Source organism: Fundulus heteroclitus, unplaced genomic scaffold (genome assembly GCF_011125445.2).
Source record: "Fundulus heteroclitus isolate FHET01 unplaced genomic scaffold, MU-UCD_Fhet_4.1 scaffold_204, whole genome shotgun sequence".
Lineage (NCBI taxonomy): Eukaryota > Metazoa > Chordata > Actinopteri > Cyprinodontiformes > Fundulidae > Fundulus > Fundulus heteroclitus.
In genome coordinates this window covers 105,779-117,227 of record NW_023396616.1, presented here as the reverse complement: position 1 = coordinate 117,227, position 11,449 = coordinate 105,779, and the positions used below count along the sequence as shown (strand labels likewise).

At 39.2% G+C, this 11,449-nt stretch overlaps 1 protein-coding gene across 1 annotated transcript; it reads left to right on the top strand.

Moving 5' to 3' along the window:
- The first annotated feature begins 7,362 nt into the window (after positions 1-7,362).
- On the top strand, positions 7,363-11,162 carry LOC118559019 (L-amino-acid oxidase-like). Its single transcript, XM_036129693.1, has 4 exons — positions 7,363-7,512; positions 7,688-7,756; positions 7,917-8,050; positions 10,291-11,162. Exons 1-4 carry the CDS (start codon positions 7,363-7,365, stop codon positions 11,093-11,095), a joined length of 1,158 nt encoding a protein of 385 aa, XP_035985586.1. The 3' UTR covers positions 11,096-11,162.
- The last annotated feature ends 287 nt before the right edge of the window (positions 11,163-11,449 follow it).

The window sequence follows — 11,449 nt, the reverse complement described above, 5'->3', positions numbered from 1 at the left end:
TTTTTAAAAATCATACTATGATTTTTATGATTGTAGCGATGTTGACCATCCGGGGGGAAGAAATAGGAGAAATAAAAACAATACCAAAAGAAGACTGACTAGTCATCCAGCCCACCCGAACAATTCAGACCTCTCCGGATGGAACCATCACCGAGAGCTGGGAGGAAAGGGGGGGGGGGGCATTACCATATGATATTAATGTCCATACATTCCCCGCGCTCAGGTATCATTCCAACGCCCCCTTGGTGTTAACAAACCAGATTGAGGATTCCACTGGATCGCCCTGGTTCCTCCAGCTTTCATCGGACCACCTACCACCCCGCCGCTGCTCGGGCCCCTCATGGATTCCACCTGCAGCCCAACGGCCGCTCTGCCACCTACTGCCATCTACTGCCATCTACTGCCATCTCGGGACCTCAATCACTGGGTCCGTCTCTCCACTCTTACCACTCTCCACTGCGACCTAGCAGTGGAGAGTGGTAAGCCTAGGTCCATTATTCACATTTCCCTGCTCTCTGCGTAAAACCGAACTCTCTCCCTCTCACCCACAGATCGCTCGAGCCGGTCCTCGCGTCCTTTCCCCAGCGCTGCTTACTGTGGGTTATCCGTGCAGTCAACCTCTGTTAAACCGTATATTGAATAAACATCTTAAACTGCTCTGTGCCTCTCGAGTGTATTCTACATGTGGGTTAGACAACTCAAAACCATGACAAGGGGGAAGGTGAAATTTTACAGCTCAGCCACTTTGACAAGTATATCTGGACCCAGAACCTCTGAACAGGTGTACATAACGATAGTGCATGAATAAAATTGTCAGGGTTATTGCCTGTGCAATATGGACAGAGTCTTCTGTAGAGTCTTTATGCTGATAAGGGGGTTGGGGGCTATCTTTCCAAAGAAATTTAGAGATGGAGAAGTTCAGATATTTAAACCAGTTAAATGATGGTTTATTGTGATCATTGAGAATAAGTAATTCATCCATCCCTCCATTTTCTTATTCGCTTTAACCCTCATGGGGTTGCGAGGGTTGCTGGTGTCTATCTCCAGCATTTCAATGGGCGAGAGGCAGGGTACATCCTGGACAGGTCGCCAGTCTGTCGCAGGAATAAGTAAGTAATTCTAGTTAAAATTATTTTAATTGAAACAATCCTTCACGTTAGTGAGATTGGTAAAGATTTCCATCTGCCAGATCATCTTCTTTCTTCTTTAAAAGCGGGATTTGGTTAAGTTTTGTTAAATCTACCAAATTAAACAACAATGTAATACCCAAATTTTTGTAACTCCCTGACTGTAGTTGTAAATCTGGGCAATTCTGTAAAGTGCAGTTAATTGGCAGTATTGTAGATTTTGACCAATTTATAGAGTAATCTCACACTTTTGAGAAAGATTCTAGTTATCAAATAACTTGAGAGAAAGTGTTGGAGTACTGAAGATAGAGTAATACATCATCTGCATAAAGACTACTTCTATGGTAGATTTCCAATCATTTTATATGTTAAATAACATTTGTTTGTCTATAACAATAACAATTGTTGTGAGGGGGAAGTGACCATCCTTGCCTAGTGCCCCTCTGGAGACAAAAGCTGGAAAATGTTTGGTTATTTGTCCTGATACAGGCTGTTGAGAAACTGTATAAAATATTTAACACATTTATGAAAAAGTCCCCAAACCAAATTTAATCAGCAAATACTGCTCATTAAGAAGTAGTCCAAATGAACGTAGAAATCATGGACATTTGAAAAGAAAGTATCTTCCTTATTATTAGGATGAAGAGATTGAGATGCATCTCAACAACCATAATCACTCCTGTATTGTTTGACTGTATTTAATGATTGCCAGCTGTGGTGAGTCCTTGCTATATTCAACATATCTATTCCTCATTTAGACAAAAGTTGAGGTCGCCCCCAATAAATGGAGAGCAATCCAGGTGTTTTGAAAGTGTATGGAAATGTTTGTGAAATAAGGAGGGGTCATCAACGTTTTGGCCATATACACTGATAGCTTAGGTATGAACATAGTTTTCTATTATTATAAATCTACCCTATGATCTATAATTTTGTCTAATATTGTAAAACTAACGTTTTTGTGGATCAAAATTGCTACTCCTCTTTGTCTAGAGTTATAGCAGGCCGCAAACACATTAGGGAACTCAGGTAAGTTAAGATAATTTACAGTTGTAGCTGATTTATGAATGTTTTTGCAACAAGACATCTGTCTTTAATCTTTTAATCTGGTTAAAAATCTTCAACTTTTTTATTTGGTGCCAGCTCCATGCACATTCCATGTCACAAACCTTAGATTCACCATAGGTGTGAATGGAAAGCTGAAGTTGGAAAGTGCATGTCCCTATGGAAATAGATATACATAGACCTAGATGACATCAGATAAAGTGTGTGTGGTTGTCTGATCAACAGGAAAGCAGCAGATGAATAAGAAAAGCAAGACAGATAAATAAGAAGATGCAGATTGTAAGAACAAATTTCAGCGTCAATGACTAGTTGCCTTTGGAAACATTGATGCTGAAATTTGTTCCTTGCAGCTCTCCTCCATGACTTATGACCTGCTCTTTTTGTTTGTGATCAGCTGAGGCCTGGTTTTATTGGGTGTCTTATCTCTCAGCCGATGAATGTGGTAGAAATTGATGTGTTTTACCTCATCAATCGGGATTCTCAGCAGCTGCCGTAAGAACTCACAGACTATTTCCTATGCATCTTCCTCTTGCTGCTCCGGGATACTGGCAAAGACCAGGTTATCTCTCATACTTCGGGTGTGAATGTCCAGAATGGATTCCTTCATCTTGCTATTTTCACTGGACACTATTTATCCCATCGGTGAGCTTCCTGACTTTATCCCTCAGCCATTAATTCTGGAATGAATGGCTAGTTAGCTTCTTATCTATGGATTCCAGAACGTCGCTGCATCTGGAGATGTAGTGGAAACAGCACTGGTTGAACTGGAACAGGACTGTTTGGTTGATGGTGTGTTTGTCGTTGTGGTACTTTTCAGCTTCCCAATTACAATGCTTTCAAAACACTCATCCACGTAACTCGCAAGGTTAGTCAAGGTCTCCTCATCCTGTGTGTTTTATTATGAAATGCGTGATCTGCAGCACCTTTTGAAAAGCGGAGCCATACTTTTGACCGATTTCTATCAGCCATGCTTCATGCATGCTTTCTTTACTGGACCAGCAGCTACTAATGTCATTACACTCTTTTGCGTATAATGATGTGTTCATTTACACTCACTCTTCCAGTGCCACAGTGACGCATTTAGGTACCGAAACATGGTGCCGTTTGATCGTACGTCAATCGGTACTCGGTAGTATCAACGGGATTCAGTTGGTGCCTATAAAAGTACCAAATTCAGTGTCCATCCCTAATGCTGAAGTACATTTTTATGTCCTAATGTAAATTTTACAGTGTTGAATGTGAGCTGAAAGAAATTGTCCCTTTCTATGTACAAATTTTGTAAACATTTGCATGCACTGAAGACTTCATGGTCTAATTGTAATGGTTATTTGCTTTATTCATCTAAACCTTCTGTTAGACAGTCTGAAATATGTGCTGTTATGTGTAAGTGTGGGAATGTACAGAAAGTTTATGATACCTGCAAGTTTAATCATGCTGGTCCTCAAGCCACACCTATAGTTTCATGGAAAGGCAGGACGGTCCGTTGCATCTCAGATCAGTTGTGAAACATTATTGCTCAATTTACAGAGAAACATAATTTCAACATAATTTTGCAGGTGCAGATAACATATCTGCTAGCAGAAGTTTGGGTACATTTTCAAAATATGTATTTGTGTAGCATAACCGCTGGAATAATTTTGACTTCTGAAAAAAAAAGATTTGTATTCTATTTTGTTTAATGCATACTTTAGAGAAACAGCACGACATCAGAATATGACAGCTCTGGCTTTACAGTTCTTTTAAGTGTTTCATTCACTTGATAATGGACTGACAGTTGGTGCTGGAGCAGTGTTGCAAAAAAAAAAAAGCATGGCAAGAATTTTGCTTTATGGCAATCACCTCTCTCCAACATGGAGCACAATATATGCTACCCATGGCTAGTTTCACCAAAAGAAAGTACCTTTATAGTCCCTCAGATGAAGAATTTACCTCTGTTTTTAACCCATCCCTTTGTGTGTAATGTGTTACTACACTGAGTGGTGAATGGGGAGCAATCTGTGTTCAAGAGGTTTGTTTAGAGAACCATGGTGGCAGCTTGTGGGGGTCAAACCAGGTTCTTGCATCCTTTTAAGAACAGAAACATGCTGCTTTAACCACTGAGCTATCATTCCCCCAGGAGAGGATCTGTTCTTGGCTAACCAAGTGCAGAAGGTCTGTTACTACCACCACTGATGAAAACACCTGGAGCAGACATCCACTTAAAGCCAGAGAAAGTCCATGCGCTACACCACAGTGGAGTGCAGAGTCCAAATGGTCTCAGGTCGCCCCTGACCTCACACTTTATCTATTGTGTGGGGCTGTAAAAGTAATGCTGCTAATAACTCTGCTAATAAGTCCAGTAACCTGTCACAACTCATATGAAGAAAAATATTATCAAGTTGCAGCAATGTCGGGGGTGAGATCTCTGTTTCTGAAGGCAGCACGAAGCTGACTAAAATGGACGCACTTGTGTGGAGTTATCCAGCTAGACTTGTGTTATGTTAGAGCATGATGGCAAGCCATCTCGGTGAAGTGAAGTAAATTTTTAATTCTTCATGCTGAAAGTATTTAAATTATAATTTTTATGAATAAAATCAGAGACACCAGTTTATGTGTGTATGTGTGTTTTTAAGTCATTCAGATGACAGCAGATTAAAAAAGACAATGAGGATATGATGGAATGGAATGGAATAAAAACAGAGAACAGAGACAGGAAAATCAGTTTCATGTTGGTGTGGACGAGAAATTTAATGAGCAAACAATTCAAAAAATTTAAATACACAGTTGGGACACAAATGAAAAAGCTTAACTCAGAGAGCTAAACCTAAACTAACCCTAAACCTAAACCTAACCCATATCAGTATATACATAACGCCTAATCTTCCCCTAAATCTAATTGACACCCTAGTCGTAAACCTAATGCCTAGCCCAAGAAAAATATCCTTAGTTTAGTAGTAAAACATGCAAAAAATGTTCTTGCTCAAGTACACACACAACACAACACCATCCTTTTCCAATGAATATTGAGCAACTTTACAAAACCTGATTGATCACTATCTTGCTTTTCCGCCCTCTTTCAGGTATATAAGAGGATGGGTTCATTGCACAGAAATTAATTCTGGGTCCTTGCTTCTGAAAAACCACAGACCGGTAAGAAATATTTATTCTGTCACAATTGTCAGTCTTTGTAATTAGAGAGAAACATACGTCCCATAAAATAAGAGGTTATAGTAGTTGTTTAAAAGCTTTCATAATTTTAAACTATGAAATTCTAAATTTTATTCAGCAAAAAGATGTTTTAGTTTCTACACATTTTTGTCACAGAACAATTTGAGTTATGCAAAATGTTAACATATAAACATATTTACTAATCTTATTCAGATGTTTAAGAACATTTTAGATACATGTTGCAAGTTAAATGGAATAGCTATATACCAGGTAAACATATTTCCCAAACAGACAAACATAAAAACATTAAATTCAAAAAAGCTTTATTTAACTCTGCACTGTAGGCTTATCTGTCTAATATTTGTATCAATGTGTTTATCCATCAGAAAGGACCTGCATCCCGACAAAACAATGAACCAAATTAAAATAAAACAGCATTTCTGTGAGTATTTTATTCATCAAATATTTTTTTAAAACATGTTTAATTTAGCAGCAGTGTTTCAGCAACAGAACTGTTTTGATTTTATTTTGAAAAGTAGGGGTGAGTACAGACCACAGTAGTCTTAGGCCCGCTCTAAAGTCCAGATAAATAAGGAGTGTGGTGTGTTGCTGAAAAAAAGTGTTCATGTGAAAAATCTGAGAAAAGTAACATGCAGAACAATTGTTTATATACAGTATATCACTGTAAATTCAAAAGGAATTAGTATCAGAAGGTGAAAATTAGAAGCTAACCAGAGAGACAGGTTAGGCTGACCAGTGTGGGGACAAGGTTCAAGAAGCACTCAGAAAGGTGCTGAGGAAGAATGTTAGGGTGTGAAGGAGACGGGGTCACCTGTAGGCAAGTACAAGCCAATTACCCCCTGAAATGGTAAATGGCTTCCATTTAAACCTCCAAAGCGAGTCACACTACGGTTTTAGTCATTCACCCATTCACACATACCTTCACACCCTGGTGAGCTATGTAAGTAGCTAAAGCTGCCCTGGGGCAGACTAACAGATGCGAGGCTGCCACACAACGGCGCCACCGGGCCCTCTGACTACCCCCAGCAGGCAATGAGGGTGAAGTGTCTCGCCTAAGGACACAACGATGGAGACAGAGGAGGGGATCGAATCTCAACCAGCGACCAGCCAATTACAGGATGAACTCCCTAACCTCTGCGCCATTGTCGCTGCTGAAGGAAGCAGTCAGAATATACAACAGACTGTACAACTGAAATTATTTTACTGTATTAGATGGATAGCTAGATCATCACTTCCCTCGCTGCAGGTGAAAAATACACTGATATGCTAACAAATGCTTGTGACTTATTTTGCTCTTTGTACCTCCAGTTGCCTTTGGCTTGTTGCTGCTGCTGCTGACTCTGCAACAAAGTCACTCTTCTTCTTCTTCTTCTGCCAACCAAACATTGGAGCAATGTTTAAGTGATACAGACTATGAGGAAATGATGAACATACTAGAAAAGGGGCTCCCAAAGACACAAACGCCGTCTCGTTTCGTTATCGTTGGGGCTGGCATGGCCGGACTCACTGCGGCCAAACTGCTGCAAGATGCTGGACATAAGGTACGAGTGACACAAGAACTCATTTTATTTTGTGGTTTTTGGGACAAAATCTGGAATTTGTTGTCACAGCGACATAATAACTTAGGAATTTTCCCATGATCTTTCAGAAGCAGCATTTAATGATCTGTTTTGTTATTTCTAAATAAGGTCACCATATTGGAGGCGACTGAGCGAGTTGGAGGACGGGTGTTGACCCACAGGAACGAAGAAGAGGGCTGGTATGTCGACTTGGGGGCCATGAGGATTCCATCTTCTCATCAGTGAGTTAAAATGGTTTTAGATATATTACGTTTCCAATTGACTGCATCAAAACCTGTTGATATATTGGTTTAATGCACTACTTGGAAATAAAATTTCAGATAGAGGTTAAAGTCACCATGATAAAATCTCTTAACAGAATTCTCCACAAGTTAATCCAGCAACTGAATACTACCGCAACGCCTATTTACTTGAATGCCTTCAACATGACTGAAGGAAACACCTTTTACCTGGTGAATGGGAAGAAGCACAGGACTTCTGAAGTAATTAAAAACCCCGACATCCTGGGTTATAATCTACTCCCTGGTGAGAGTAATAAATCAGCCAGTGATCTGCTGGATGAGGCTTTGGAGGAGGTAAATGAGAGGGCACCCCACACCCAGCGCTTTTTGATAAACAATTCTCATTTTTTTTACAAGATCACAAAACAACTCTGAATATTAACATGTTTTGTGGGTCTTATTTCACATGTTAGTCGGGCACGGGTTAAATCTGGTAAATTTATCCTAAACCATTTTCTGCATCCTGTAGGTGAGGCGTGTGGTGGAAAGCAAAGGGTGCATTGAAGCGCTGAATCAGTTTGATCCCTTCTCTGTAAAGGCAAGTTTTATTTTGTTCAATCCAGGGTTAGGTAGTAGCAAAAAACTGATTTATATATGTATTTATTCATTTGTGTTGTGTTTTGTGGTGTTCTTTCCGTTAATTATCCTAAAAGCTTTTCGTATGGACAGTAAATACTAAAAGAGATTTTTCTCAACAGCAATATCTGGACGAAAAAAACAATTTGAGTTCAGAGGCAATCAGGATGATCGGCGACATACTGAATGAAAACAGCATCATGGACAAGGCTCTGACTGAGATGATCATTTTTCAGCATAAAGGCAACAATGTGACGTAAGATTAAAAAAAAACATGTTTTATGTAAGAAAGTACATATTGATGTCATATTTCCCTAGGTACCCATGTACCAGAGGTCTTAAGAAATTATTTTTTTAAGGGATGAGAGTGTGCAGAGTACTGCTTTTATAAGGTACCAACAAAGACCAGTTATCCATCAGTGGTGAGAAGAATTCCCTGTATTCTAGCTGCCTTCCTCAGAGATCCAATTATACTATGCTGCCATAGATTTTTGTCAGATTTTTTTTGCCAGGTCAAAAAACATCTGTGGTATCAGAGTCACAACTTATACTGAACATCATTAAAATTGCTTTTATTTTTTCACCAGATCTGTGCAAAATGTTGCAGCAATGACCCCATGATAACTAAAATTATTACTACACTGATAAAGAGTCGTCCACCTTGGATTGATGAAAGGGTTAAATTGCTAGGATGGTGTGAAGTAGTTTTTTCCCCCCGATTAACTCTGCCATCATAACCATTTGATTGCTAGTGATCGCTTATGGTCAACACAAAAGGAAAATGGCTGTCCCTGTGCAGCAGAATATGTCAAACTTTGCACTTTCCATCCCTATACACAGAGAAAACATACAAACCGAGGTTGTGTTTAAAACAAATCTGGTCTCAAATAAAATGTGGTTTAAGATACTTAGGGTAAGAGTTTTTATAAGAAAACAGGTGGGTAGGTTATGTTGGACTAAATGCTTCTCTTTGATTGGTAGCAGGGATTTAAAACTTAGCTCTAAATGTCTGCGAACAAAATCAACAAGCAAAATATTCACTAATATCCTTACTAAATGGTGTAAAAATATTTACTCTAGAGATTATCACCCTTTGCCTGCAACATAGCATGTTTTCCGATAAATCACTGCTGCAGTTTAGTTACATTCTTATCACGCCCCTCATCCCAGCCTTTAAACTTTTATATTAAACTTTTATATTAAACTAAATGTCTTCCTCTGTTATTCCTCTTTTAATTGTCATTGTTAAAAAAGGCCAAAGGTATTGCGGAGTCACGTTTGTAAAACGATTAACGAAGGAATTGTTTTTAAATTTACCTTCAGGCAAGTTTGTTTGTAGCACATTTTTATAACAAGACAGTTAATGAACAGAACATAAGGAAACACTACAGAGGAAAGCAGATTGCAGTGGAGTAGTAGCAGCAGGTTGAGAAATTAGACAAGTTAGACTACAAACTTCCACATTAACATTTAAAGGCAACTCTAGACAAAAAGGTTTTTAATCTTGATTTGAAGAAACGTTTACAGTCATCCAGGAGTTTGTTTCAGATCAGTGGAGCATAGGAACTAAATGCTGCTTCTCCTTGTTTAGTTCTGGTTCTGGTTCTGCAGAGCAGGCTGGAGCCAGAAGACCTTAATGGTCTGGATGGTTAATACACTGATAACAAGTCTGTGATGTATTTAGGTACTAGGCCATTCAGAGATTTATAGACTAACAGAAGGATTTTAAAGTCTATTCTCTGAGATACAGAGAGCCAGTGGAAGGACTTTAGAACCGGGTACATGTTCTCTACTGTCTTAGTCTTAGTGGAGTAGTGTTCTGGATCAACTGCTTAGTGACATTCTAAGCATGAAGGACAAATATGTCTTGGTTGTAGTAATAACCTGAGTGATTCAGGTCTAGGTAAGTCATATGTAGGTAGATAATGTTTGTGATCACACACATCTAGTAGATGCCCTTTGTTCTCTGAACTTAACTAACTAATCTTCTGGAAGGGTTACCCATAAATCCAATTTTTATACAAACTCAATGATAATGTAAGATTAGGGACAATAATATTTGTTAAGAGTTGTAATGTGTCAAGGTTAATCAAATATTTGTTGGCTTGAATGCATCCAAATCTACTAAATTCTTTTCTGAATGATTGTTAAACACATTTTTAGACTTAGACTTTTTGACTTAGACTTAGACAAACTTTATTGTCATTTTGTATGCACAGAGTGCGTACAGAACGAAATTTCTTTTGCATACATCTTGAGAATTTCAGTGAATTGCAGTGGATTTCAGAATAAAGTAACTTTGCAGGATAGTTTCAGGATAAAGTGCAGCAGTGGTTTCACAGTACAGCAATTGAAATGTAAACCATGCAGGACACATATGGTACAGAGTCCAGTTATAGCTTCAGCAGTTCAACATTTACAGGGCAAAATCACACAAAGAAAGTAAAAGAAACCCACTGAACACATTTAGTAACAACATTTTTCTTTAATCTCCAGATTAAGTGAAGTGACTGGTGGGATGGATCTGATCCCCAAAGCTTTGTTCCAAGCTCTTAAAAGTACCACCACCATTTTCAACGCTAAAGTCAAGAAGATCAGCCACTCAAACAAAACAGTAACAGTGTGGTATCAGCCTGAAAACGCACAAAGCAGCCTCAAGAGCATCGAAGCTGATGCTGTTCTGGTCACATCCTCTGCTAAAGCAACTCTCTTTATTGATTTTGAACCACCTCTTACAAAGCCTAAAATGGCGGCTTTGAAGTATATCCACTATGGAAGCTCCACCAAAGTAATCCTCACCTTCAGTGAGAGATTCTGGGAGAGAGATGGCATCTATGGAGGAAAGAGCGTCACAGACCGGCCATCTCGATTTATCTACTACCCGAGTCACGGATTCCCAGGAAACAAAACGATCGGCGTCCTCCTGGCTTCCTACACCTGGGCTGAAGACTCCCGCAACTTTGTGAGTTTGACGGATGAAGACCTGAAAGAGGTTATTTTGAAAGACCTGGCATTGATCCACGGCGAGAAGGTTTGGTCTCTCTGCACGGGCGTGCTGGTGAAGAAGTGGATTCTGGACCCTCACAGCATGGGCGCCTTTGCTCTCTTTGCACCCTATCAGCACGTGGAGTACGCCAAGCTGCTCTTCAAGAGCGAGGGCCGGATTCATTTTGCTGGTGAGCACACAGCGTTCCCTCACGCTTGGATTGAGACGGCTATGAAATCTGCAATCAGGGCTGCTAATAACATGACGAAGGCACCAAGTCCTGCGGATACAGACACGGCCAGAGATGAGCTGTGAGCTCTTTAACCTTGTATCAGTTGCTGTTTTTGGGAACTTTTTTTTATTTTTTATTAATGATTTCTAACTGAAACCTTATCACCATCATTACCTCTGTATGTTTTAAAGTAGTTTAAATGTTGGTGGTTTTCACAACCCGACTGGCTCCAGATTTTTGGTCCAAGTCACTGATGCCATAAACTAACATTAAGCAGATAAGAGTTCGAATTAAAACATCTGTAAAAAAGTAAAAATTGCTTTATTATTTTAGTCACATTAAATAAATAAGAACTATAATGGTCAAAAACTTTCTGTTGTATATGTCCTTAAATTAGTTTTTCCTTTCTCATCTTTAGTTTTTATAGTTTTGACTTT

What these genes read in the sequence shown, in the direction of transcription:
- LOC118559019 (XM_036129693.1), top strand. Translation starts at nt 7,363, where the DNA reads ATGACTGAAGGAAACACCTTTTACCTGGTGAATGGGAAGAAGCACAGG. An exon ending in TTGATCCCTTCTCTGTAAAG is followed by an intron (nt 7,757 to 7,916) that starts GCAAGTTTTATT and finishes TTTTCTCAACAG; the next exon opens with CAATATCTGGACGAAAAAAA. An exon ending in CATAAAGGCAACAATGTGAC is followed by an intron (nt 8,051 to 10,290) that starts GTAAGATTAAAA and finishes TTTAATCTCCAG; the next exon opens with ATTAAGTGAAGTGACTGGTG.